Genomic DNA, 27,925 nt, shown 5'->3' with positions numbered 1-27,925 from the left:
ACCAGATCAATCATTGTCCTGGTCATGGTGGTCGACGCCGACCACTCACCTATAAATACGGCGTAGGGTGCCTGACGACCCTGGCAAAACATGGCAGAGTTCCGCAACACCACCGGGAAAACCCCGGTCCAGCAGGCCGAGATCAACGGAGCGAGGATTGGATGCGGCCAGCAAATCAGACCTCATTGACTTCCAGGGTTGCCCAACAACCGCAGCTTCGGACCGCTGGGAGTCCGGGGCCGAGCAAACTCAGTTGCCTGAAGAGGGGTCTGGCACCCGGGGCAGCTCCCCCCCCAAGCCCGGGGGAGTCCTCGGGGCCGAAGGCCAGGCCACAGGGGCCCTGGAGCCTCACCGGGAGAGCCCAGGGAGGTGGGGCACTCGCCTGCACCAGGGGGCCCGCCGGGGACCGCCTGAGCGAGGGCTGCCTTCCCCGGCCCGGCATGGGGCACCAGATCGATCATTGCCTGGTCATGGTGGTCGACACCAACCACTCACCTATAAATCCAGCATAGGGTGCCCCGGCGCGGGGCAACAGATCGGTCATTGTCATGGTTGTGGTGGTGGTGGTGGTGGTCGACGCCAACCACAAACCTATATATCCGGCGGAGGGTGCCCGAGGACCCTGACGAGCCGTGGCGGAGTTCCAAAACAACACCGGGAAAACCCGGCCCGGCAGGCCGAGATCGACGGAGCGAGGGTCGGATACAGGGAGCAAATCCGACCTCATTGACTTCCAGGGTTTTTCAAACAACTTGTCCGGCCGGGGACTTAGAGCAACAGCTCTATGTCCCCAGCCGGACAAGTTGCTTGAAAACTTGCAAGCAACTTGTCCGGCCGGGGACTTCGAGCTGTTGCTCAAAGTCCCCGGCCGGACAAGTTCCTTGAAAACTTGCAAACAACTTGGCCGGCCGAAAAAGGGTACTTAGAGCAACAGCGCGAGCCGGCCGCGAGCAGCTTGTGCGGCCGCAAACAGGGGCTTTGGCACCAGGGGCCGCTCCGGTGGAACCCTCAGCCGCCTACCCGGGAGCAGCGGCAGGCACCCAGGCCCGGTCCGGGAGAACCCTCGGCCGCCTACCCGGGGGCCGCGGCAGGCACCCGGGGGAAACCGCGGCCGCCTACCCATTCATTGTCATGGTTGTGGTGGTGGTGGTGGTGGTGGTCGACGCCGACCACAAACCTATATATACGGCGGAGGGTGCCCGAGGACCCTGGCGAGCCGTGGCGGAGTTCAAAAACACCACCGGGAAAACCCTGCCAGGCAGGCCGAGATCGACGGAGCGAGGGTCGGATGCAGGGAGCACATCCGACCTCATTGACTTCCAGGCGTTTTCAAACAACTTGGCCGGCCGAAAAAGGGGACTTAGAGCAAAAGCGCGAGCCTGCCGCAAACAACTTGGCCAGCCGAAAACGGGGACTTACAGCAACAACGCGAGCCGGCCGCAAGCAGCTTTGTGCAGCAGCAAACGGAGACTTTGGCACCCGGGGCCGGTCCGGGGGGAACCCTCGGCCGCCTACCCGGGGGCCGCGGCGGACACACGGGGGCCGCGGCAGGCACCCGGGGCAGGTCAGGGGAACCCTCGGCTGCCTACCCGGGGGCCGTGGCGGGCACCCGGGGACGGTCCGGGGGAACCCTCGGCTGCCTACCCGGGGGCCGCGGCAGGCACCCGGGGACAGTCCGGGTAAACCCTCAGCCACCTACCCGGGGGCCGCGGCAGGCACCCAGGGGCCGCGAAGGCACCCGGGGACGGTCCGGGGGAACCCTCGGCCGCCTACCCGGGGGCCGCGGCAGGCACCCGGGGACAGTCCGGGTAAACCCTCAGCCACCTACCCGGGGGCCGCGGCAGGCACCCAGGGGCCGCGAAAGCACCCGGAGACGGTCCGGGGGAACCCTCGGCCGCCTACCCGGGGGCCGCGGCAGGCACCCGGGGGCCGCGGCAGGCACCCGGGGACGGTCCGGGGGAACCCTCGGCCGCCTACCCGGGGGCCGCGGCAGGCACCCGGGGCCGTGGCAGGCACCCAGGGACGGTCCGGTGGAACCCTCGGCCACCTACCCGGGGGCCGCGGCAGGCACCCGGGGCCGCGGCAGGCACCCAGGGGAACCTACCCATTCATTGTCATGGTTGTGGTGGTGGTGTTGGTGGTCGACGCCGACCACAAACCTATATATCCGGCGGAGGGTGCCCGAGGACCCTGGCGAGCCGTGGCGGAGTTCCAAAACACCACCGGGAAAACCCTGCCCGGCAGGCCGAGATCGACGGAGCGAGGGTCGGGTGCAGGGAGCAAATCCGACCTCATTGACTTCCAGGCGTTTTCAAACAACTTGGCCGGCCGAAAAAGGGGACTTAGAGCAACAGCGCGAGCCTGCCGCAAACAACTTGGCCAGCCGAAAACGGGGACTTACAGCAACAGCGCGAGCCGGCCGCGTGCAGCTTTGTGCGGCCGCGAACAGGGTCTTTGGCACCCGGGGCCGGTCCGGGGAAACCCTCGGCCGCCTACCCGGGGGCCGCGGCAGGCCCCCGGGGGCCGCGGCAGGCACCCGGGGCAGGTCCGGGGGAACCCTCGGCCGCCTACCCGGGGGCCGCGGCAGGCACCCGGGGGCCGCGGCAGGCACCCGGGGCAGGTCCGGGGGAACCCTCGGCATTACTACACGGCTCCAGACAACTTGTTCGGCTCCCCTGACAATCCGCCGGCGGGTGCCGGGTGGCCCTGGCGGGCCGGGGCGATGGAGGGACCCCACCGGGACAAACCCGGTCCGACAGGCCGAAGTTGACGGAGCCCGGGTCGGCCGCGGCCAGCGAATCCGACCCCATAGACTTCCAGGCGTTTCCAGAGAACTTGGCCGACCGAAAGCGGGGACTTAGAGTTACAGCGCGAGCCGCCCGCGGCTTCGTGCGGCCGCGGCTCCGTGCGGCCCGCAGCTGCCCCGGGCAGCTCGGGCGGACCTCGGACGTGCCCGGGCAGGCCCCTGCGAGGTCGGGGGAGCTCGGGGAGGAACGCTGGGCCCCGCTACCCGGCGGCAGGTTCCCGGGAGCCGCGTCATAGTTGACTTCCGGGTACTTTCAAAGAACTTGGCCGGCCATTCGAACGGGACTTGGAGCAACTGCTCCAGCCGGGAATTTCTGCACAAAACACCCCAAAACGTACACAGACAGCAGACCCATATCAGACAACATAGATATATATATATATATATATATATATATATATATATATATATATATATATATATATATATATATAGATATATATATACACACATCCGACCCCATGGACTTCCAGGCGTTTTCAGAGAACTTGGCCGGCCGAAAACGGGGACTTAGAGCAACGGCTCGCGGCTGCACCGAGGCATAAAGAGGTTCTGCAGCAGCCTGTGTCCCTATACCCTACCCAGACATAGGGATCAAGCGAGAGTCCCATACTGATATATATAGATATATAGATATGATATATGTAGATATAGGCACAGTTTATCTGCTGCAATGCCTGCTTAAAGCAACTTGGCCAGCCGAAAGCGGGGACTTAGAGTAACAGCGCGAGCCTGGAACGGGCACTTTGGGCACATCGACATCTTCAGAAAGAGTATTTCTGAAATCAGGACACCTAAATGGATAGATCTAGATGGAATTTTCTGTCTCTTTACCTAATTTTGTGAGGATTCAGAGGGAAAATGAAAAAAACTTAGATGTTTTTTTCTAATTTTTGCTAGTTTTTACTAAATTTCTAATTCTGAATTTTTAGCTAATCATCCAACTATGCTATCAAAAGAAAGCTCTATCTCTCCTTGAAAAAACAATATATAGGTTATATGGGTACACTATTCACAGGAAAAGAGAATCATCGCTGAACCGACATAGCGCAAAAATGGCAAAATTGCTCCGGGATTGAAGGGGTTAAACAGGTTTACTTGTTTATTTAATTGCCTGATTTGGAAACCACACTATACCTCTATGTCATTTTAATTTATTTTAGTTTGCAATTTTTCTTAAGAAATAAAACCATAGACCTAACCCTATATAACAAATTCCCAACTAATTACAAAATATTAATGTGTCCCCATGAACAAAGCAATGTAGTAGCGTTTTTAAACTGACCCACCCCCCGGCTTGCAGGAGATGCAGTTTGGTACTTTGAAAGCTCCACCTATTTCCGGGTGGTAAATAAGTGGAACAGAATCCCAGCAGAAGTGGTAAAAGACAATACAGAGTTCCCAGGTATGCTTATATGACATTAATAAAAAAAGCACATTGCAGCACCCCCCAAACCAAGGCCTTAATCAGACAATTCAAAGACCTTGGCCTGCTGTCTCTTTTATTCTAGTTGCCATGTGTCCAGAAGAGTACTGTTTTGTTGCAAAAAGAAGCAGCAAGTGTGCCAAGAAATTTTTTTTGCTAACCTTTCTTTCATCCAGCATTCCAGTGGTGAAATGTATTAGTGGGATGGACAATAGCAGCCTTTGAATACCCATCAGCAGCTGCCATGTTTACACCACCCCTCATGCATAAATGATTAACCATTATGTTGTTGAATCTCCATCACAATGACCAAACCATCAAACTTGCCAGATTTAAAGCATAGTAATCAAAGGTACAAAAAATGTCTGTGGAAGTTAATCTTACATACGGGCATTTAGGGCAATACATATCACAAAACCTTCTATTGATTATTCATGGTGGTAATTACCATAAACCCTGTGATATGTAAACATTGACTAGAAAATTCCTAAATCTAAAGAAAATGGCCAACTCATCCTGCAGTAGCCACAGCCAAAACAGTCGTATTTGTTTGAATGAATAGACCTTAGACATCAGTATACAGTATTTGTGATCAAGCAAATTAAGCAGTATTTGTGATCAAGCAAGGTCTTTATGGACACTAACTGAAAAAGAAGTAGAGACAGAGCTCTCACCACCAGGCCCACAAACAATGCCCAGATCAAAATCATTTCTCTAACTTGAATGAACTTAGGAATCATATCAGGAAAGTTATGTTTGAGGGCATATCCAAGGCAATACTTTTGGACTAAACAGCTTTAGTATGACAAAGCAAATAAGTCATACTCTCTACTCGCCCATACACTTAAAAACAGGAATTCTAGGAACACCATAACTAGCATAGGGGACAAAACAGGACACATAAATACGGATCCTACAGCCATATTGGACATATTCCAAAACTATTGCTATTCAAACACACTCCGGATACACACTATGCTAATACTCAATTAAAGTCGGCTATAAACAAGTAAAATCAATCTCCCCATTCTCTCAGACGAGGCACAAGAACTCTTGAACAGGGACCTCACTTAGGAAAAAATAGATGTAGCTCTTAAAAAACATCAAACCTAATAAAAAACTGTTGCTGATGGCTTCTCTGCTCTGTACTAAAATGCACTCTTATTCCTCACCTAGGTTCAATGCTCCAATACATACTGAAGAGAGGTACATTCCCCAGAGATATGGTGCCTACCAATTTTGTAAGTGCTATTAACCCCTTAACGACAATCCACGTACATGTACGGGGTTGCCGTGCAAGGGGTTAACGACAATGCCCGTACATGTACGGGCTGCCGTTAAATAGCTGCATCGCCGCGATCGCGGCGTTTTCGCCGCGATCGGCGGCTTTGCAGCATCCACGGAAGCCTCCCAAGTGAGGCTGACCGTGGATCCGGGGAGGGCAGCCCTTGGCAGCCCTCCCCGGAAGAAAAATGGCCGCCGCCGCACCGATCATGAAAGATCGCGGCGGCGCCCGGCTAAAACAGCTTAGGAAGCGATCTGAATCGCTTCCTAAGCATAAATGGTGTTACTGACATGCCTCGATATCGAGGCATGTCAGCAACACTACCCCCCTACCCCGATCACCTTGTGATTGCTCCGAGGAGCAACCACAAGTGCCATCCTGTAAATGACGTTGCCGTCATTCACAGGATGGCATCAACAATAGAAATGAGTTCATAGAGGGTCTATCCAGACCCTCTTGTGAACTCTCGAGCTCCTCCTGCAGGTTGAATGCAGGTACTGCATCCAACCATGCAAGGTCAATGGAGCCCAGCTCACTAATGAGTGATTAGTAAAAAAAAAAAAAAAATAAAAAAAAAAAAATTAAAATTTTTTTTTAAAAAAAAATGTTTTAAAAAAATAAAAATAATATGGTAACATATAAAAATCCCCACTGTCACCAAAAAAAAAAAAAAAATTAATAAGCAAGTCCTAAAATTCTTTATCTTTACAAAAATTCCAGCAGGGAAAGAGTTAAAATATTGGCATTACAAATGCCCATAGGGTGTCTCGTATTAAAAAATGCATGAGTGGATGGGATAAATTGAATTGGCCGGGTTCAAAGGTGTCCCAAATATGGGACATGGGGCAGTAGGATCAGATGTCTAAATGGCCAAAAAATACACACCTCACAAAGGCGGCCTTTTACCTCCCAAATAACCCAACAAACCCATGCATGTGGGGTATCACTGCGCTCAGGAGATGTTACTGAACACATATTGGGGTGTTGTTTGACAGGGACATATACCAGGAGCGATAAATTTATACCTGAAGTACAACGTGTGTGAAAAAAATACAAAAAAATGTACTACCATAAAGTTTCACAAAGGCTGGTGGTAAAATTAGTGCATGGAAAGGGTTAAATTACCAGCATGTGAAATACCTTGGGGTGTCTAGTTTTTAAAAATATATGACTTGATGGGGTAAATTGCATTGGCCGGCTTCAAAGATACCCGAAATGGCACATGGGGCGAAGAATTACCAGATTTGGAAAAAAAAGTTTTGAAATAGCAAAACGCTACCTGTACTTATTGCCCCATAACGTGCAGAAAAAAGCAAAAAAACATAAAAACATTGGGTATTTCTAAACTCAGGACAAATAGTAGAATCTATTTAGCAGGTTTTTTCATTCGTTTTTGCAGATGAGTAAAAGTTTTCTGTTTAAAAAGTGAGAAAAAGTAATTTTTTAACAAAAAATCCCCATATTTTATCATTTTTTTTATAGTAAATTAGATGATATGATAAAATTAATGGTATCTAAAGAAAGCCCTGTTTGTCCTGAAAAAAACAATATATAATATGTGTGGGAGCACGAAATGAGAAAGAAGAAAATCACAGCTAAACAGGAACACCGAAAAATGTTAAAATAGCCATTGTCCCACAATATACTACGAGTAAAAACCCCTATTGTCCTTAAGGGGTTAATACCTTGTGTGTCCCCTTTCTCTTTGAAAACACATAATACGATCAGACAGGGGTGTCCTATGTCCCCTCTTCTGTTTGTGATCTGTCTCAAACCCCTACTACAATCTGTGAAAATCTGGAGCTCTGTAAGGTTGTGGTGGTGGTGGAAGTAAAAAGTTGCAACACATTCAGAAAGTACATGTTGACTCTTACCTCTTCCCTCACTTCTCTCCCCAACCTCTTTAAAATCATAGGGGACTACTCAGGTTTCAAAATAACTTTTACCCAGTCTAAAGCCCTTCCTATCCACTTCGCTACACATTGGATAAAATTGCTTTTCCTTCCTTGGATCACTTTTAATAGATACTGGCTGATGCAGACCAGGAACACCCCATAAGAGCTGCAAATTTGGAGATGCCCTGACCCAGTCGTCTAGCCATCACTATTTGGCCCTTGTCAAAGTCGCTCAGATCCTTACTCTTGCCCATTTTTCCTGCTTTTAACACTAATCAACTTTGAGCAAAATGTTTACTTGCTGCCTAACATATCCCACCTCCTGACAGGTGCCATGATAACAAGATTATATATACATATTATATATACATGTTTGGTGGTCCTGCCCTGAGATTATAACGCTGTGGTGTTCAGTTAATTCACTGATATCCAGTTTACTAGGGAAACCTGTTTCCTGGTCCTACTTACTACCTAAACCTATTTCTGTGCACACTCCTGGCAACAACCATGAGTTTTCCTGACATATTGCAATATTTGATCTCCCCATGGCATTGTACTTCTATTTATTGGATTTGTGTATTTTCCTTTGAATTGCATAAGATTAAAGATTTGTCATTGTATCATCATATTCTTACAAAAATTAAATAATCAAAAAAGGGTGCTAACTGCATTAAACACGCTTCTCAAATCTAAAAATACGTTTTCTAACAACAAATAGCATAGTAAAAATTATTTCAGTATATTAAATGCCAGCAGGACAATAACCCACCACATATAAAGAAATAAACAAAATTGCTTATTCCTAGAGCTGCCCATCTCAGCCTCAGAAGAATCACAGCGGTCAATCACATTATTAAGGTGTGATCTCATGAACAGAACCAATTGAAAGGTCCTGGCTTTCAGTTTGCATTAAAATGATGTCAACTTATCCGGCATTTACTGTATCTTCACTTTAGATGAAGGCTACTGCTTACATAGGGTTAATTGTGGCTGCTATTGCTAAAAATGGAAACCCTGCAGCCCAAACGTTAGCATAGCCTATACGGCAATATACACATAGGATTAACACAATGAGCCCAATGAAACATGCAGAATATAAAATGCAAGCAATTAAGTAAAATCAGTGAAAACAATAATTACCTTACATAAGAAACTGCATGTGTAGGCACGTTTTTTTTTTATTTAACAGAACTCTAATAAAGCGAGTTTAAATAGATGTTCTTATTGTTGCAGTTCATTGCTATTTAACCAGAAATAAAAAAAAAAACACCAGACGCTGGTTAACGAAAAACTGCTTTTACATCACATCCCTGCTTCTTTCAGCAGTTACCATGACAACAAAAAATGTACCAGCCGCTGGAGATGGTGGACGCTGGCAGTTGCTGATAAAACAGCACAAGCACGGGGGGTCGTACCTGGATAAACCGGAGGGAGAAGGTCAGGGGGCCGCGGCACGATTCAGCTATCACAGTAAGGGCAAAGGAGGACCAAGCAATGGACCAATGTAGTGCGCATGCGCAAACCTTATCACTCAGCCATTTTTTTTTCAAAGCAGGAAGTATCGTAACCCATAGCAACAGGAAGGCGCCGTATCTTTTGAGAGGAGGGGCTTTAGACTATAATTTCCTGTGACCACCGCCTTCTTTATGTCCCTGCAAAATTATACTATATGCACAAGAGTCATATTAAATCATTTCCTTGTTTTTATATATAATTACATATAAAGTACAGTGAAATGAGAATGATTTAAGTGTAATTATTTGTAATAAGCAACTATTATTGGATGGGTTAGGATAGGTGCTCTGTGCACTAGATTTGCTTAGACAGTTAGGTTTAACGTTAGTTAAATAAAATATATGGAAGAAAAAAACATGGGGGCTGAATGTACGGTGGCATCACAACCATGTGATGTGGAAGGAGGGTCAGACCACAACAATGGATGCTGCCCATGTATTGCAGACGTATAGTGCAGCGGATGTAATCTACTTGGATTTTGCCAAGGTGTTTGGCACAGTTCCACACGATAGGTTAGTATTCAAACTGAAAGAAATTGGTCTGGATGCAAATTCTTGTTCTTGGTTAGAACATTGGCTTAGAGATAGAGTACAGAGAGTTGTCATAAATGGAACGTTTTCAAGCTGGACAAAAGTGGTAAGTGGTGTCCCTCAGGGTTCTTTTCTGGGACCAATTTTATTCAACATATTTATAAATGACCTCGCAATAGGCGCTGAAAGTCATGTTTCCGTGTTTGCAGATGACACTAAACTCTGTAAAGTAGTACAATGTGAGCAGGATATTACTTTGCTGGAGAGGGATTTAGATAGACTGGGGGACTGGGCACACAAATGACAGATGAAATTCAATGTAGATAAATGAGATAACTGCAAAGTTATGCACTTCGGGGTTAGGAATGCACAAGCAACTTATACCCTAAATAGTAGTGAATTAGGGATAACAACAAATGAGAAGGATTTGGGAATTGTTATAGACAACAAACTAGGAAACAATGTGCAATGTCAGTCAGCAGTTTCAAAGGCCAGTAAGGTATTGTCATGTATAAAAAGGGGCATCAATTCATGGGATAAAAATATAATTTTGCCCCTTTATAAATCAATGGTAAGACCACAACTTGAATATGCTGTGAAATTTTGGGCACCTATTCTAAAGAAGGATATTATAGCACTGGAAAAGGTGCAGAGGCGGGCTACAACATTAATAAAAGGAATGGAGCACTTTAGTTATGAAGAAAGGTTAATTAATTTAAATCTCTTTAGTTTAGAAAAACTGCACCTCAGAGGGGATATGATAGCATTATACAAATATATTCGGGGCCAATACAAACCATTGTGTGGAAATCTATTCATAAACAGGACTATGCATAGGACACGTGGTCACGCATTTAGACTGGAAGAAAGGAGATTTAGTCTAAGGCGAAGGAAAGGTTTTTTTACAGCAAGGACAATAAGGATGTGAAATTATCTGCCTGCAGAGGTAGTTTTTTGGATGAATACTTGCAAAAACATAATATTCAGGGATACAATATTTAAATTATGGGGGAACAACTTCTTGATCCAAGGAGAGATCTGACTGGGGTCAAGAAGGATTTTTTTCCCTAGTTTGTGCAAAATTGGAAAGAGCCACAACTGGGTTGTTGTTTTTTTTTTGCCTTCTAGAAAATCTATATAAATTAGGTATTTCTGAAATCAGGACACCTGAATTGATAAACTTGGATGGGATTTTCCATCACTTTACCTAATTTTGTGAGGATTCAGAGGGAAAATGTAAATAAAATTAGTTTTTTTTCTAATCTTCGCTAGTTTTTACTAAATTTCTCATTCTAAATTTTCAGCTAATCATCCAACTATGGTATCAAACAAAAGCTCTATCTCTCCTTGAAAAAACAATATATAGTTTACATGGGTACACTATTCACAGGAAAGGAGAATAATCGCTAAACCCCAAAAATGGCAAAATTGCTCCGGGCTTTGAGGTACCAAAAACCCCTGGGATTGAAGGGGTCAAAAGTGAATCACGTGCATACTTTTGAATATTGACAGATAGAATGTTTGTAAACATTGTATCTGCCTATATTACCCTGTCTCCCTCCTCCTCACTCATGGTTGTGAGTTGGAGAGAGACAGAAAACGTTGTTGAAGAGTGTGCTGAACGATTTGTGTTAAAAAATTATATATTTTTTTCACTGGTGACCATTGTTCTGATCAGCAGTATTTGACCCTAAGGAGTTAATTCTTTTTTTTTCTCTTAAAATTGTGGGTGGGTGGCTGTGGGTAGGTTATTTAGTGGTGAATTTATCAGTTAGTGTGGAATTGATTAGGTAGGGATTAGGGTTAGGGTCTAGGGTTAGGTAGGGCTAAAAATATATATTAAAAAAAAATGGATAGGTTTTATACGGTGGAAGAGGCATATAAAATGTTGGGGTCAGGAGCCGTGTTGCTTCTACTACTCCTGATCCCTCTGATGAGTGGATCCCTGCAGCTGGCACTTTTCCAGATGTTCCCCCTTCACTGCCAATTCCGGCATTCATCCTGATGTCACAGAATTTACCCCATGCCAGTTTATGGAGCTGTTCATGGGCAATGAGTTTTGGGAGGCGTTAGCTTACCAAACTAACTTGTACGCTGCCCAGGAATTTAGCAATAAAGCCAAAGCAAACAAGCAAAAGGCATGGACACCCACTGATGTGTGCGAGTTAAACACATTCTGGGCACTCACCATGATAAGGGGGATAATAAAAAAAGCCCACTTTAAAGTCCTACTGGAGCACAAACCCCATTATTTCAACCCCAATTTTCTCCAACACCATGAACAGGGGAAGGTATGCACTCCTCCTCTGCTTTTTACATTCCAATGACAATACCCAGTGCATTCCCAAAGATGACCCCAAATATGACATGCTTTTTAAAATTCGCCCCCTTATTTCTCACTTCCAAACCAAATTTGCTGCAGTTTATACCCCTAAGCGAGAAATTAGTATTGATGAGTCCCTAATGAAATTTAAAGGCCGTTTAGGGTTCAAGCAATATATTCCCTCTAAACGCTCCCGGTACGGGGTTAAATTGTATAAATTATGTTAGAGCAGTAGTGGCTACACATATTCCTTCCGGGTTTATGAGGGGAAAGATGCCCAGCTTGACCCACCAGGTTGCTCAGGTGAACTTTGTTTGCCCCTTACTGAACAAAGGGTTCCACTTGTACATGGACTATTACACAAGTGTCCCTTTGTTCAAGTTGTTGTTTTGCATGAACACCTTGGCCTGTGGGACCATAAGGCAGAACAGAATAGGGTTTCCAAAACAGATTAGGGAAACCAAATTAAAAATTGGGGTATCCTTAGCTTTACGCCAAGAAGAACTGTTGGCTGTAAAATATAGGGACGAGAAGGATGAGTGCATGTTAAGCACAATTCATGATGATGCTACTGTTCCTGTTCCTGTCCGGGGCAAAACACAGGTCCAGAGAAAGATTTATTTAATGCAGATTGCAACTCACAATGCCTTCTTACTTTTTAAAAAAATACACCCTGCCAAAAAACCACATTTTTATCTTTTCAGTTTATGTTACTCAAGGAAACATATGCGTTAAAAACACAATAAAATAATTTCCCTGTGAAGTTTGGCAGACATCAGTGAAGAAATGGCTGCCTGAAAACTGTCAAAATTACCCTGGTTGAACACCTTGACTTGTCTGCTGTTCATAAATATATACTTTTATGGGGTAATTTACAGTGGGGGGCTTCCAAAATGTCCCAAATGGGATATGGGCCCAGTAAACCAATTTCTGAAAATTCCAAATTTGAAAACTAAAATGTGCATGTCCCAGTTTTGCCCTCATAGCTTCCTCAAAAAATGCATGAACCATGCATGTGAGGCCTTGTTGGAACCGGGGGATGTTGGTGAACACAATTTGGTGTTTTTTTTCTCCAGTTGCACATATTCTATACACAATATAATATGAAATCTAAAGCAACATTGCAACATATGCACACAAAAAAATAAAAAAAATAAAAAATTTGGCAGCCATTGACGATAAAATCCGTTTGAAAAGTGTCAAAATGACCCTAGTTGTACACCTTGACTTATCTACTGTTCATAAACATATAATAATATATCTGTATAATAATCAGTATCTGTGACAACTATTGCAGTTATTAGACTACCATGCCAAATTTGAAAAAAATTACATTTTAAAAACGTGATGCATGCCTTGCAGTATTTGCCCTATACTGGTCAAAATAGATGAAAATCCTGGCCATGTTGGGTGGTTTCCAAATCAGGACAAGTTAATGAATATATTTTGGATAATTTTTCCCATTGGTTCAATGTGTGTACAATTTGTATGTATACAAAACTGTAAAAAAATGCATTTTTTTCCCCACTTTTTCCAGTTTATTTCAAACAAAACAATGTACTACCCAGCTTAATATGGTTTCAAATGAAAGCCATACTTGTGCTGAAAAAAACAATATATGATTTGTGTGGGAGCACTAATTGATAAGAGAGAAATTACAGTTGAAGAAAGACATAGCAAAAACGGCTCCGGTCTTTTAGCGACACCTTAGTATCAAAATCCCGGACCTGAAGGGGTTAATCCTTAACTTTGTAGTTTTAGAATATTGATGTAAAAGTGATGTAATTTGACAATGCACAAATATAAATCCTTCAAATCCACAAGTAACACAATATTAAAATAAAACATTGTTTAATTCCAAACAGAGCAGCAAAGATCCAACAATGCCATGGGATAAATATGTATGACCCATTGATAAATGGGTGACAAGATTGTAAAGTGGGTTTTCTCCCAAAACAGTTCAGGTGATAGACAAAATATTTTAAAGTCATTGCAAATGATAAATGTTCGTTATTCATGCTCCCACATCTGATGGTGATGTTGTATATTTGTATGAATAAAGCTTGTTGTCCGCCCCTCCACTCAGGATCAGCTGTGGGGAAAAAAGAAAACGCATGGTTTATATACTGGTAACACCACATAGCACATTCATTTTTACCATTATTATACTACAAGCCATTATGCCTTTTCCTTGACAAATTAGCAATAAAATAAATGGGGAACCACAGGGTTCATAGCTGAACTCACTCACTAATATTGTAAATGTATATGCAGATATCAAACAGACCAAGTAAACAAGTCGTGCTTTTCAATGAAACCCTTTTTGGACTCCAGAGTCAGTAATTACCTCATGGACCCAAAAAAATGAAATACTCTTTAGCCACCTTGCTTAATTAGAACAAATAAAACAATATTCATCCACAAATACAACATAATGCCATATATATAAAAAAGTGGGGTTAAATAAATTGTCCTTACCCCTGCTTCTGTCCATTCAACACTGAGTACTTTATCCTCATGAGCAGCCAAGTCATAAAGTGGTGCTTTGGGACTGATCATAAATAAAAAAAGGATTTAATTCATGGGGGAAGTACTGCATATAAATCAAATTAGAACATGCATTTCGTCATGTTAACATGCAAACAAAGTTAATATATAAAAAATGTTCAAGCTTGCAAAAGCTATTTAAAAAAAAATATATATATATGTTTTAACTTACACAGAACTTTAACACACACATATATATATGTATGTGGGTGTGTCTTCACAATTCTGTATTAACTGTATCTTGTAAAACACTCTTATCCCTTTGGTCTATACACAACATGATGTCATTACAGTAAAGGAGAAGGTACACAGTTTGGACTAGGAAAATATTGTTTTGACAACCCCAATTGCCATTGCATCCACTTTTACACTGTACTTACGTAATGTATATTTAAAGGGAATGCAGAGAATATACCAGATGAATCCAAACAGGAAAGCATGCATTTACTTATAGACAAATTCAGTCAAACTCTTGTTCCCAACTGTAATACCTTCTGGTGTCCCACAATTTGACTATATTGTCAAGAGATCCAGAAACAAGCTGATGTTCATGAAAAGGAGACCATTTTACCGCTGTGACCCATCCTGTGTGCGAAGTCAGAGAAAGCAAAACCAGGGACCCATCTACAAGATAAAAATATTAAAATTTAGAACCTCACGAATGCCGTTTTAAAATTGGACTACGGAATGTTTATGACTTTATGTGGGACTGCAAGTAGGCATACGATATTGAAAAAATAGCATTATATCGTGCTTCCAAGCATCTAGTGAACAGACCTTTGGACCGTGGATCCCAGAGGCGGATATGCCTGTCCGTGCTTCCAGATGCGAGGCGTTTGCAAAGTGGCGAGTAAGAAATGCAGTTAAATACCTTATTTCCTGTCTGAAACAAAATAAAAATAGATCTTTTATAGATGCAGAAACCAAAAAGTAAAACCCTGGTCATTTGTTTTAAATGCTCAATACCAATAAATCAAATGCAAGTACCTGTGAATATACAGGGAAACAGCAATACAAGCAATTCTCTCTTACAAATATAGCCCCGTTAATGACCAACAACTTACTAGGCATGGCACATAAAATTGCCTCCAGAACCAGGGACCTAAATTGTACTTAAAACTGGCACTGCAGTGCAGATTGCTCAGGGGACAGCAGGAAGGGGGCTGCCCAACATTTGTGTCATATGTATAATTAAGGTTTCAAACTAAAGCCCTACTTGTCTTGACCACCCCCTTCCAAATGCATCATTTGTGTGAGATCACTGAATGACACATGGCAAAAGATGCCCTGGTAGGTTCCACAACACCCCAGTTCCATGACATGCAAGAGATTTTGTCGAACCTATCCACTGCCTACTGATACTACGAGCCAGATTTGGCTTAATTGGGATTTTCCAGGGGTTTAATAAGACCTCCGAGCAAATGCACAGAAAGCACATCCACTTTTATCAATAGTAGAGGTTTCCTATGAAGGAAATCTGTATATGGCAAACAAGATCAATATATCACAGGTTCCTAGGCTTGAGGAATTTTGTGCGTCATCCAGCCAGGAACACAAGCTTTCTACTTACACAAATAGTTTTAAAATTACAGTTTCGGAGACATTTGCTACAATTTGTTTTTTTACCCACTTAACTACAACAGAGAAATATAACATGTAATGCATACCACAGAAAAACCTTACCAAGGAGGTTTTAGAAGTACTGGTTTCAACATCCCAGATCTTAATTGTGTGATCCCATGATGAACTGCAAATCTCATCTGTGTCAGACCACAGCACAGAAGAAATGGCCTCGGTGTGGCCTGAGACTGTAACAATAGGAGTCTGGGAAAACAAACAGATGAATGCTTGTTCACACCTTAAAATAAATTTTAGTCAGAACTGAGGCACTGTGTGTTCTATGGTTTTACATTTTGAGGACATAATAACAATCTGTTCTTTAGTAAATACAACCGCCGATAAACGACAACACATGACTATTACACTGTGTCATGATTTGTTGAACAATAAAGCCAAACTGGAGAAGCCATGTGTAAAAAACTAAACACACCCTTACTGCTTCCATTGGAATTAAGATACTAAGTAGCAGAGAGGTACTGCTAATTAATTACTATTTAGATATCTTACTTATCCCCAAAATCATAAACACCTTTGATGAAAGGGAAGAATTATATAATGCAAAAACCAGACTCTTTTTTAAAAAAAGAAAAAACTTTAGAAAGTGATAAAATCTCTGATGGGAGAAAAAAAGTAATTATAACCCCTTCAGTCCCCTATAGACGTACCGGTACGTCCATAAAATGCACCTAAAGAAACACATACGGACACATCCCTGCCACTACACGGGAGATCCGGCTGTCGTTTGACAGCCTGGACCCACCCTGTCAGCAGAAGCCAGCATCCTACCCTATAGAGTACTATATGAGCAATGCAGAAGTGTTGGTGGGGTGGAAAAAATAAAAATCGCAGTAAATAATTTCTTTGCCCACCTTTGACAGGGATTGGACTTATGATTCCCTATAAGTCCTGGGAAAGTATGGAAATTTTATACAAATTAGGTATTCCTGAAATCAGGACACCTGAATTGATAAATTTGGAGGGGATTTGTTTTTCTTATTTTTGCTAGTTTTTACTAAATTTCTCATCCTAATTTCAGCTAATTATCTAACTACAGCATCAAAAGAAAGCTCTATATTTGGACATACCCTTGTCAGACCGAGCTTTTCTGTTTTCTGTTTCTTCCTAGGCCGATCTGGTGTTTCTTCAATTTCATCTTCCTCTTCCGTGGGGACTAAGGGACAATAACATTATTATTATTATTATCCTTTATTTATATAGCCCCAACAGTTTATGCAGCGCTTAATACAATACATAAATTCAAGGGATATGACAAGACAAGAATTGACAGACTAAGACAAACCGATACATTTGGTGGAGAGAGCCCTGCTCGCAAGCTTACAATCTAGAGGGAAATTGGGTGACAAACATAGGGCATAGAGAAAGGGTGAGAGGTATTGTGGTGGTTGTATCGATGACAAGGAAGTTCTAGCAGCTAAGATGGTATGCTTCTCTGAATTAGTGGGTTTTTAGATGTTTCTTGAATGTTGGGAGGGAGGGTGAATGCTGAAGGTTCCTTGGGAGTAGATTCCAGAGATATGGGGCAGCTCGAGTGAAATCTTGTAGACAGGAAAAGGAAGAGGTGATGAGTGAGGAGGAGAGCCTTAGCCCATGGGAGGAACGTAGGGATCGAGTAGGAGAGTATTTGCTAATGAGGTCAGAAATCTACGGAGGAGCAGTATTATGGATGGCCTTATACGTCAGTACCAGGATCTTAAATTTAATTCTAAAGGTAATTGGGAGCCAGTGGAGGGTTTCACAGAGGGGGAAGCAGAAGAGGAGCGACGTGCAAGGAAGATGAGCCTAGCAGCGGCATTTAGGATAGACTGTAGAGGAGAGAGTCGAGACAGTGGAGTGCCAACCAGAAGAGTATTGCAGTAGTCAAGACGGGAAATGATAAGGGAATGACCCAGGGTTTTTGTGGATTCTTGGGTGAGGAATGGGCGGATACGAGAGATGTTTTTTAGGTGCAAGCGGCAGGATCTGGCGAGGGACTGAATGTGAGGGATGAAGGAGAGGTCTGAGTCAAGGATGACCCCAAGGCATCGGGCCTGGTTAGTAGGAGAGATAGTCGTGTTGTTAATGGCGATAGAGAATTCAGGTAGTGGAGTGGAGATGGAGGGAGGGAAGATAATGAGTTCAGTTTTAGAAAGATTAAGTTTCAGGTAGTGTTGTGACATCCATGAAGAAATAGCAGACAAGCAATTGGTAATACGGGACAGGAGAGATGGAGAGAGATCGGGAGAAGACAGGTAGATTTGGGTATCATCTGCATATAGGTGATACTGGAGGCCAAATGAGTTGATTAGTTTGCCAAGAGAGGAAGTATAAAGAGAGAACAGCAGAGGGCCAAGGACTGAGCCTTGGGGGACACCAACCCAAAGTGGAAGGGGTGATGATGTCTTGCCAGAGAAGTTGACAGAGAAGGAACGGTTAGACAGATATGAGGAGATCCAGGAGAGAGCTGTATCTCGAATGCCTATATAAGCAAGTGAGTCTAGAAGAAGGTGGTGATCAACAGTATCGAAAGCAGCAGAGAGATCCAGTAGAATTAGAACAGAGTAGTGACCTTTTGCTTTGGCAGAGAGCAAGTCATTGGAGACTTTTGATAGAGCTGTTTCAGTAGAGTGAAGGGGTTTGAAACCAGACTGTAGAGGGTCAAGGAGGGAATTAGAGGAGAGGAAGTTAGTGAGGCGATTGTACACAATCCGTTCAAGGAGCTTAGAGGTAAAAGGAAGCAGAGAGATAGGGCGGTAGTTAGTCAAACAGACGGGATCTGAGGAAGGATTCTTTAGAATGGGTGTGATTAGCGCATGCTTGAAGGCAGATGGTACAGTTCCAGATGACAGAGAAAGATTAAATAGGTGGGTAAGTGATGGACCAAGGGATGGACAGAGACTTTGTGAGGTGTGAAGGGATGGGGTCGAGGGGGCAGGTTGTTGGGTGAGAGGAAGAAAGAAGAGTGGCTATCTCTTTTTCGGTTGTAGGGGAAAAGGCAGTTAGTATAGTAGGAGTGGAGAGAGTGGTGTTGAGTGGTGTAGGAGGGAGTTGTAAGGAAGAGAGGTCTTTTCTAATAGTCTCGATCTTCTCTTTGAAGTGGGTAGCAAGATCTTGGGCAGTGAGAGAGGTTTGTGGTGTGGGTGTGGAGGGACAGAGAAGGGAGTTGAAAGTAGAAAAAAGGCGTCGTGGGTTGGAAGAAAGAGAGGATATGAGAGTGGAGAAGTAGAGCTGTTTGGTGAGAGAGAGGGCAGAGTTGTAGGTGTCAGTAAGGCAGTAAGTACACTTGTTAGTTAATAACAGCTTTAATCCCTTCTTTACGGGTGACGTACCTGGTACTTCCTGGTGGGTGTCACCCACAGACAGGGACGTACCAGGTACGTCATCGATGTGTCCTCAGCGATCCGTAGCAGGCACTCCCCCTGAATTCCGTGCATGTGATCGACTTAAAGCGAATCACGAGCAAGGAATTAAAATATTTAAATAAAACGGCGGTCTTCAAGGGAAGACGCAGTAAGAGAACGCTGGTACGGAAGGGGTTAAATGAAATTAGTGTTGCTGTAAATTTTGGGCCAGTTTTCATTTGGTTAGTCTTTTTACTGGACCCATTTGTTTAACATGGGTTATGGCTGAAGAAAATGTTCAACATAATCAGAAAAGCACATTGTTTACACATATGTACACTGTTGTTTTTAAGTTTATTACTGGAAATTGCAAATCGATTTTGTTAAATCTTTTTGTGATGTGTATCTTAGATGATTGTCGCTGTCGCTATCTTAGATGGTGTCACTGCTCTCACCTTCGTCCCTCACTAACTAAATCCTGCTGACTTAAAAGACATCTGCAAATCCACCCATTGCTCTGACAGCAAACAACCAAAATACTAATCCACTTCCTTGTGACTAATGCAACTTCCTAATAACTTGTCTCCTCCAATCAATCATCAACACTGCAGATGAACTAATATTTCTCTGTCACCGTTCCTCATTATGCCAATCACTAAACTGGCTCCCCATACCCTTCAGAATGACACTAACTTCTGAACCTGACCTACGGAGCCTTTAACTCCACACAGGGCCGGCCTTTGGGGTGTGTGCCGGCAGGACTCCTCAAGGTAAGTTAGGATAAGGAGAAGTAGGGAGAGGGGGGGTAGATTGAAGGGTCAGGGAGAGGGATAGTTTGAAGGGTCAGGGAGGGGTAGTTTGAAGGGGCAGAGGGGGGTAGTTTGAAGGGGCAGAGGGGGGGTAGTGAGGGGGGGCGCCAGAGGAGTAGTTTGAACAGGGCACCAGAACACCTAAGTCCGGCTCTGACTCCACATACCCCTATATCTCTATCCTCTTATCCAAATATACCCCTCTTTGTTCCTTCCATAACCTGCATCCCTCTTTTTCTGTCATTACCTCTTCTCACTCCCGTATTTTAAAACCAGCTTGCATAGAAGTTATGTTTTAAATTTGAGATAGTTTACAGTGGTGTCAGGTCCAAAGTTATTGAGATTTGACAAACCAACAAAAAATGGTTAAAAAGGGTGGTCGGTGATCAACCCCTGCAGACCAATAGTTATTACATAGATACCGAGTATTTGATTCAGAGAATCAAACCTTTACACTATCCAGTAGGGCTGCAACAACTAATCGATAAAATCGATGATAATCGATAATGAAATTCGTTGGCAACGAATTTCATTATCGATTAGTTGAATCGATTATAAAATGAGGGTTTTTTCAGAGCAAGTGCTCTGAAAAATACCCCTCGTGTTATAATCCGTTTAGTGTGACTCACAGGAGTCACAGCAGCAGTTGCTACTTACAGTTCCTCCCTGCAGTCACTGCCGATTGGCCCGCCCACTTCCTTTTTCCAGTCCCTCCCTGCATTTCCTTAGCATCGCCATGGCTGTGACACTCATCTGAGTATAAAATTAATATTTGGGCTGCTGAAAGTTAGGGGAGGTGGGGTTAATTTAGGGGCAGTTATAGTTAATGGGGTGTTTAGGGTTAACTTAGGGGCAGGTATAGTTAATAGGGTGTTTAGGGTTAACTTAGGGGCAGTTATAGTTAATGGGGTGTTTAGGGTTAATTTAGGGGCAGTTGTGGTTGATGGGGTCTTCAGGGTTAATATAGGGGCAGTTGTGGTTAATGGGGTCTTCTCTTCAGGATTTAATTTAATAAGGTTAACTTAAGGTGCAATTAGAGGTAAAGGGGGGCAAACTGAGGGGAATCTAAATCCTGGGGGCAGTGAAGATTAATCCTGTATTTATTTATAAAAGTATTGTGTCTGTGAACGAGTCTGCAAACCTATGAGGGCACTATGGCATATCAAGGGGGTATACGGCATACCTGAGGAGGACGGAGTGACATATCTGGGGGTATAAGGCATATAGGGTATATAAGGCATATGTGGGGAGGGCAGTGTGGCATGTCTGGGAGGGCAGTGTGGCAAGCCTGGGCTCAAATATGCATAACTGGGGGCAGGTTGGGGAAATAAAAACAAGAAAAAACATCCTATGCTACTTTATTAAATAATTTAAAATAAATGATTTTTTTTTTAATCCGATTAAATCGAAAAAATAATCGGCCAACTAATCGATTATGAAAATAATCGTTAGTTGCAGCCCTACTATCCAGTCAAGTTGGAAGGTACAGAGATTCAGAAATGCAAGATTATTATAACATCAGCAGATGATCACTCAACTGCTGTAGTTTGTGTGAAACAAACACTAACCTGCTGACCATATCTTCAGCATCTTGTCCCATGATCCACTGCAAAACTAAAGCAAAAGACAAGCATGTGTTAAATTTCAAGTAAAATATTGTATTACTGCGCACAATTTTTTTTAAAAAAAACATCAGAACGTAAATCTGCCGTAATGCCAGTTAAAAATGCACTTTAAGAATGCTTACTCGCATGCCATTTGACACATCTATCCCTTTTATCAGTAAGATTGATCATTTTTACATTTTATGACTACTGATGTGAAAGCAGTTAATTTTACACAATCCAGCTGCACAATGCCTACCACGAAATTTGGTGGAGGAGGGATAACAGTCTGGGACGTTTTTTTCAGTGTTTGGGTTAGGCTCTTCAGTTCCAGCGCAGGGTAATGTTAATGCTACAGCATACAATGATATTTTGTGACAACTCTACTTTCCAACTTTGTGGCACCAGTTTGGGGAAAGCACTTTCCTGTTCCAACATGGCCTGGTTTGACAAGTTTGGTGTGAAGGAACTCCAGTGGCCTGCACAGAGCCCTGACCTTAACCGCAACTGAACGTCTTTGGGATGAATTTAAACGCTGATTGTGAGGGAACGCCTTCTTGTCCAGGCCTGATCTCACAAATGTGCTTTTGGCTGGATTCCCTGACAATGCCATATAAAAGCCTACAGTTTTAGAATATGATGTCCAACAAGTTCATATAGGTGTGTCCACATACTTTTGGTCATATTGCCTTTGCACTATATAAATCGTAACACTCAGCTCACTTTGGTTCTTGATCCATCCACAGCGATTGTGTCCACACTGCCAGCGTGACCTCTACAACAATGGAGGGCCTTTACTTTGTTCCGTTCCGCATTCCATTCCCACAAAATAATAGTTTGGTCCATTGATGCACTTAGCAGCAGGCATGACAGGCTATCTGCATTGAGGTTTATAAGAACATGTATAACACAATAGTCAGTTAGGCCTGTTCTGTGATTCTTTAATGATAAATAAAGTGGCCTACGAACAGTCATTCTAATTACCCTTCAATCTCCAATCTGTAGACCGTTTTATGCATATGATAGATAAGTGCCCATTTTAAATATCTGCTTGGTCCTCTTTGTAAATGCATGAAGGGATTTCTACAGAATATGCTTCCTAACCCCAGTTCCTAACCCCAGTTCTGCAGGAGAAGTTTGCCCAAACTGCCATGCATGAAAACCTTATATAGCAACACAACACATTTACAACAATTTTATCTTGTGTAATGGAGAGATTGCCTTTTTTTGCTATCCCATCTTATGTGAGATGTAATTTAAACAATGCAGGGTTGATTGCAAATTATTCTGTTTTTGCTTTTCAAACGTTTGTGGGATTGCAGCGGTCACATGAAAAAATTAAAATAAAACAAAAATGCCACAGTCTACAATACACCAGTGGACAATACTATGCCTTACACTGTATTGCTACTAATAAAGCACCAACATATTGTGTAGTTGTGCAATGCACTTACCTTTTTTCACCCAGGCCACATCCTTAACAACCTCACTGTGACCAGCAATAGTCATAATAGGCTTTCCTTCCAGCGACCAAATCCTAGCAGTCTTGTCATAAGAACCCGTCAGAATCCTAGTAGTAAAAACATATTAAACAGTCTAGTTGCCAGAATCCATTTTTTCAATTTTTGAAATGGTGTAGCGCTACCTCCTTAAGTAATAATAATAATAATAATAATGACAGTCTAACCATTCTTCTGCTCCTGCAATAGAACTGATCCAGTCATCATGAAGCATGCACTCTTCGGGCTGAGGTGCCGTGAACTTTTCCACGTACTCAATTTCAACTACCTCTTCCTACAGGAAATAAAGATGACAAAAAAAAATCAACACCATTTGTATTTAGTGGAAAAGGAAAACTTGTTAGTTGGCATGTCATCTACTGTGAAGATAAGAAAGAACATAAAAAACAGATGAAACCAAGCACATTTAAAAAAAAAATAAAGTACACAACCTCACAATAAATGTAAAAGGCTCACAACAGGTCTTTCTACACAGCACATTTACTTATATATCCTAGTGGCTTCTGCTGGCACAGTCCAGCTGTTAATGCTGGGTCTGAACCCATCACATTGCAATCACAGACTTCATTCTTCCTTTTGTGTTCAATGTTCATTTGACACTCAAGAATGAAGGAAGTCAATGAAACTGCAATTCAAATATATCCATCTTCAAAGACTGTTAAATGCAAGTGTGTGTAATAAATGAAACATTGTATGAATGCTGTAATAAACCTGATAAATATCACGTCACCTACTGTTGAAAGCCCCTCAGCATCCATATGCTTGATGAGGGGCAAACGCAGAAATTGTCCCTTGACGAGGAAATCAAATTCCACATGTGTATGATCATCTGAATAAATAAAGGAAGCGTACATGAGAATCGGATCAGATTGTTAAGACAGGCTGTTTTGCATTATTAAGAAACATAGCAACATTGACGAAGAACCATTCTGCCCATCTAGAGACTTTCCATTTTTCCTGCTGTACGGACTCAAAACCTTAATCCGTCGTTGGTTTTGTCTTAGATTCAAGATAGCTATATGTCTTTTTACATGCATGTTTAAATTTCATCACTGTATAGACTCTACAACATCTGCTGGGAGGCTGTTCCACATATCGACCATCCACTAAGTAGATTGCGACTTCTTGTTCTACCATTTATACTGTTTTGGAAAAACTCCCCTTCTGTACTTTGTTGTATGCTTTTACGTATTTAGGTTTTTCTATCAAAACTCTTCTTTTCTTCTCTCATCCAAGACTATACATGTTGATATTCATTAGACTTTCCTGATAATCTTCACTGTGCAAACCATTCATCATTTAGCAGCTCTCCTCTGAATTCTGGCCAGAATATCTAACATCTTTCTGGAGATGTCCTCCAGAAATATTTGTAGCACTCTAAGTCAGGGCTCGACAAATCCCAGGCGCCAGGTCGCCATGGCGACAGAGAATTTTGTCCTGGCGCCTAGGTTTTGTCAGCCTCTTACATCCAGAAAAAATTGTGGATGTAAGAGGCTGAGTCACCACACGGGGGCGCTGCTGCTACTGTCTGCCCAGAAGTCTGGGCAGACAGCACAGCCACTCAGAGCCCGCCCCCGAGCCTGAGATCACTCCCACGGAGTGATCCTGTAGGCTGAAAACGCGGTTGCTGGAAAAGCAGCAATCGTGTTTTCAGCTGCCACAGGCAGCCTCAGGGAAGGGGTTTGTGTGTTGATTGGGTCCCCACACAAGTCTGGGGACCTCACCCAACACCCCCCAGCTGCCTGATCGCTCCATGGGAGCGACAGCGCAGCGTTAACCCCTTCAATGCCGCGAACGCGGCATTTAGGGGTTAATTCCCGTTTTGGGGGCTTTGCTGCTGGTGGTCTGCCTGGAAGCTCAGACAGACCAGCAACAGCAAAAACGAGCCCCTACAAGCCCTTTGATGACTCCTGTAGGTATGGAAGCCTACAGCAGTCATCAAAGAGACTCCCTCTGCAATGGCTGGTCCATAGACCAGCAATTGAGTCCCAGCTGCCAGAGGCAGCTTCAGGGACAGGGGAGAGGGTTCTTCGGTCTCCACATGACTGTGGAGACCAGCCCCAACACCCCCCGCTGCCTGATCGCTCCCTGAGAGCGACAGTGCAGCGTTAACCCCTTCAATGCCGCGATCGCGGCGTTTTAGGGGTTAACTCCCGTTTTGTAAGGGGCTCTGCTGCTGGTGGTCTGCCTGGAAGCCCAGGCAGACCAGCAACAGCAAAAAAACGAGCCCCCACAAGCCCTTTGATGATTCCTGTAGGCATAGAAGCCTACAGCAGTCATCATAGACTCCCCCCTGCAGTGGCTGGTCTATAGACCAGCAATTGCTTCCCAGCTGCCAGAGGCAGCTTCAGGGACAGGGTGAGAGGGTTCTTTGGTCTGCCATGAGTGTGGAGACCAGCCCCAACACCCCCCTGCTGCCTGATCACTCCATGAGAGCGACAGTGCAGCGTTAACTCCTTCAATGCCACAATTGTGTATGACACATTCGTGGCATTGCAGGGGTTAACATTTGTCCCCACAAGCTTTTGGGGACTAAATATCTGTCATTGCTGTGCTCCAATGGAACATCAGCATCGAAAGAGTTAAAAAAATGAAAAAAATGTATTTAAAAAAAAAAAACAAACAGCACTGACCTGAAAGTCCAGGGTGCTTCCAGGTCAAACGCTGTGAGTTTAGTAAGTGGGCTGATGATGATCGGATCCCTCCTGACCAACTGTTAGTTTAAAAAAAATCCTGGCTCCTAACTTTTTTACCTGGCGCCTAGATTCACAACAAATTTGTCAAGCCCTGCTCTAAGTGAATCTAGACATCTAGAAAGCGGCATAGCCACCTCTCTCCTAATAACACTAGGTTTTTCAAAATACAGATTTTAATATAAAATTACTAACATAGCTACAGCAAACATGACATCTCTTACCATTCTTGCTTTCAAGAACTTTGTTGATGACATTACTAAGATCTGTAACCTCAGCAGTAGCAGGAATGGAGAATGGAACATCATCTATTTTATACCTAAAAAGAAAGGCAGTTTGGAAGGTTTTAATTAATAATTTCAGTAGATGATGCAAAATGAACATCATAAGCACACATAAGATGTACAGGAAAAGGAGAAGGGGTAATGTCATGCCCATTTTCTCTTTCAGCATCAGCGAAGCAAACAACATGCTCTTCAGTGGCAACCTTCCTCTGAAATAAGGCAGTCAAATGTCACACACCTTAATTAGTCAGGGGGTCCTTCTCAGTGTGCTGATAAACAATAGGTGGTCTCAGACTTTTATCATTTATTATCAATGTTAGTGTGTTTGCCTAGTAAACTCCACTTTCTCATTTTATGTCCAGTCATCCACCCAAAATCAAGATGCTTTCACCTGTGAAATCTCTATCCAGCTTCAAAATTCCATCAAATACAAACACAATATAAGATCTACTCTACTCCAAGTTGTTGAATACATCAGAAATGAACATAGTATATAAAATGGATTGTAGACGTACAAGCTCTATCAATACACAATGCAAACAGCAACTACTATATTTTATATGCACAAAAACATAGGCATATTATAAACCATTTAACACCATTTTAATTAAAGAAAATCATATTGATCATTTTCCTGCGCACTGAATTTAAACAGGGTGTAGAGCTAAATAGTTATTTGTTAGACCGGAACGGCATGTTCTTAAACACTTGAGCCACATGTGAATGACTGAATGTAGAAGTGGAATAAAGTTTGGAAGTATTTTCCCTTTATAGGAGTGCTGTTCCTTTAACTATTTAGTGACACCGGGCACAGAAGCACCACACCAAATTCCGCAGAAAGTTGTCAATTGTGGGTATCCGCTTTACTTTTATAAAAAAAAAAAATCTTAAAACCAAAAGACAAATTAAAGAACTACGGTCTAGTAATATTAATATTGTAATCCTCGGGTCTCTTATTCAACTAATCACAGAATCAGCGGCCAAAAGGACAACAGCCAGTTTGTATATTTGACCAACAGTGGTTTACAGCAATAATTGTCCGTAACAGGCTAAATTTACATTAACAGCATAAATCGGTATTAAAATAACATTAAATGTGAATCAATGGCCACGCTAAAAAGGTTTTATATAAGGGAAACATTCACATAGGCCGCTTTATCTAACCAGGACACCGATCACGTTTAAATAAATCGGCGATTTACGACAATACGAATAATATTGAAAACGGGGGTTTTGTCCAAAACTTACTTTAGATTTTGGGTGAAGAACCGTGCCTGGATCTGTGACATAACTAAGACAATACCTCGACTCGTGCGACTAACAGAAATAAATGTGACAAGAAACTCTATGCGCGATGCTGGCTATGCAAGCCAACCACGTGTCTGATAGGAGCAGCCCTGCTATCAGAGTTCATCGAACTTCAGCCACTAGTTATGCCTGGTCTTAAAGGGACAGCCATATATTATAAACATTTTAGAAACATATTCACCTAATTTCAAAAATCGTAAACATAACATAAATATCAGCAATGATGGCGTTTCTGTGCCAGTGCTTTAAATTTAAATATATAACTCATTTTCCAACGAGTCTGTGACCATCTTAAAAACTATCACATTTACAAGGTTACTATGATTTTGATACCTAAAATGAAAAAGGTATTTATCTAAATATATATTTTATTTTCTTCTAAACCTCCAATACTGGGGCGCTAATAAATCACGGTTTGTGGT

The 27,925-nt window shown here is 43.1% G+C and overlaps 2 protein-coding genes across 2 annotated transcripts in view; both read right to left on the bottom strand.

Annotated features, from left to right (window-relative positions):
- ICA1L (islet cell autoantigen 1 like) overlaps nucleotides 1-8,821 on the bottom strand; it is a 65,490-nt gene extending 56,669 nt beyond the window's left edge. The window contains exon 1 of the mRNA XM_053470665.1: nucleotides 8,553-8,821. The gene's annotated coding sequence lies outside the window, so the exon portion shown is untranslated. The remainder of the gene's footprint in view (nucleotides 1-8,552) is intronic.
- Nucleotides 8,822-13,614: 4,793 nt separating this feature from the next.
- On the bottom strand, nucleotides 13,615-27,923 carry WDR12 (WD repeat domain 12). Its single transcript, XM_053470669.1, has 13 exons — nucleotides 27,444-27,923; nucleotides 26,136-26,230; nucleotides 23,953-24,047; nucleotides 23,386-23,492; nucleotides 23,153-23,268; nucleotides 22,422-22,576; nucleotides 21,663-21,708; nucleotides 17,033-17,118; nucleotides 16,011-16,151; nucleotides 15,105-15,210; nucleotides 14,819-14,951; nucleotides 14,259-14,331; nucleotides 13,615-13,872 (listed from the first exon to the last, which is right to left on the bottom strand). The coding sequence occupies exons 1-13, from the start codon at nucleotides 27,482-27,484 to the stop codon at nucleotides 13,795-13,797; spliced, it is 1,272 nt and encodes a 423-aa protein (XP_053326644.1). The 5' UTR covers nucleotides 27,485-27,923; the 3' UTR covers nucleotides 13,615-13,794.
- Between the last annotated feature and the right edge of the window lie 2 nt (nucleotides 27,924-27,925).

The sequence above is a fragment of the Spea bombifrons genome, chromosome 7 (genome assembly GCF_027358695.1).
Source record: "Spea bombifrons isolate aSpeBom1 chromosome 7, aSpeBom1.2.pri, whole genome shotgun sequence".
Classification (NCBI taxonomy): domain Eukaryota; kingdom Metazoa; phylum Chordata; class Amphibia; order Anura; family Pelobatidae; genus Spea; species Spea bombifrons.
This window is presented reverse-complemented; position numbering and strand designations above follow the sequence as displayed.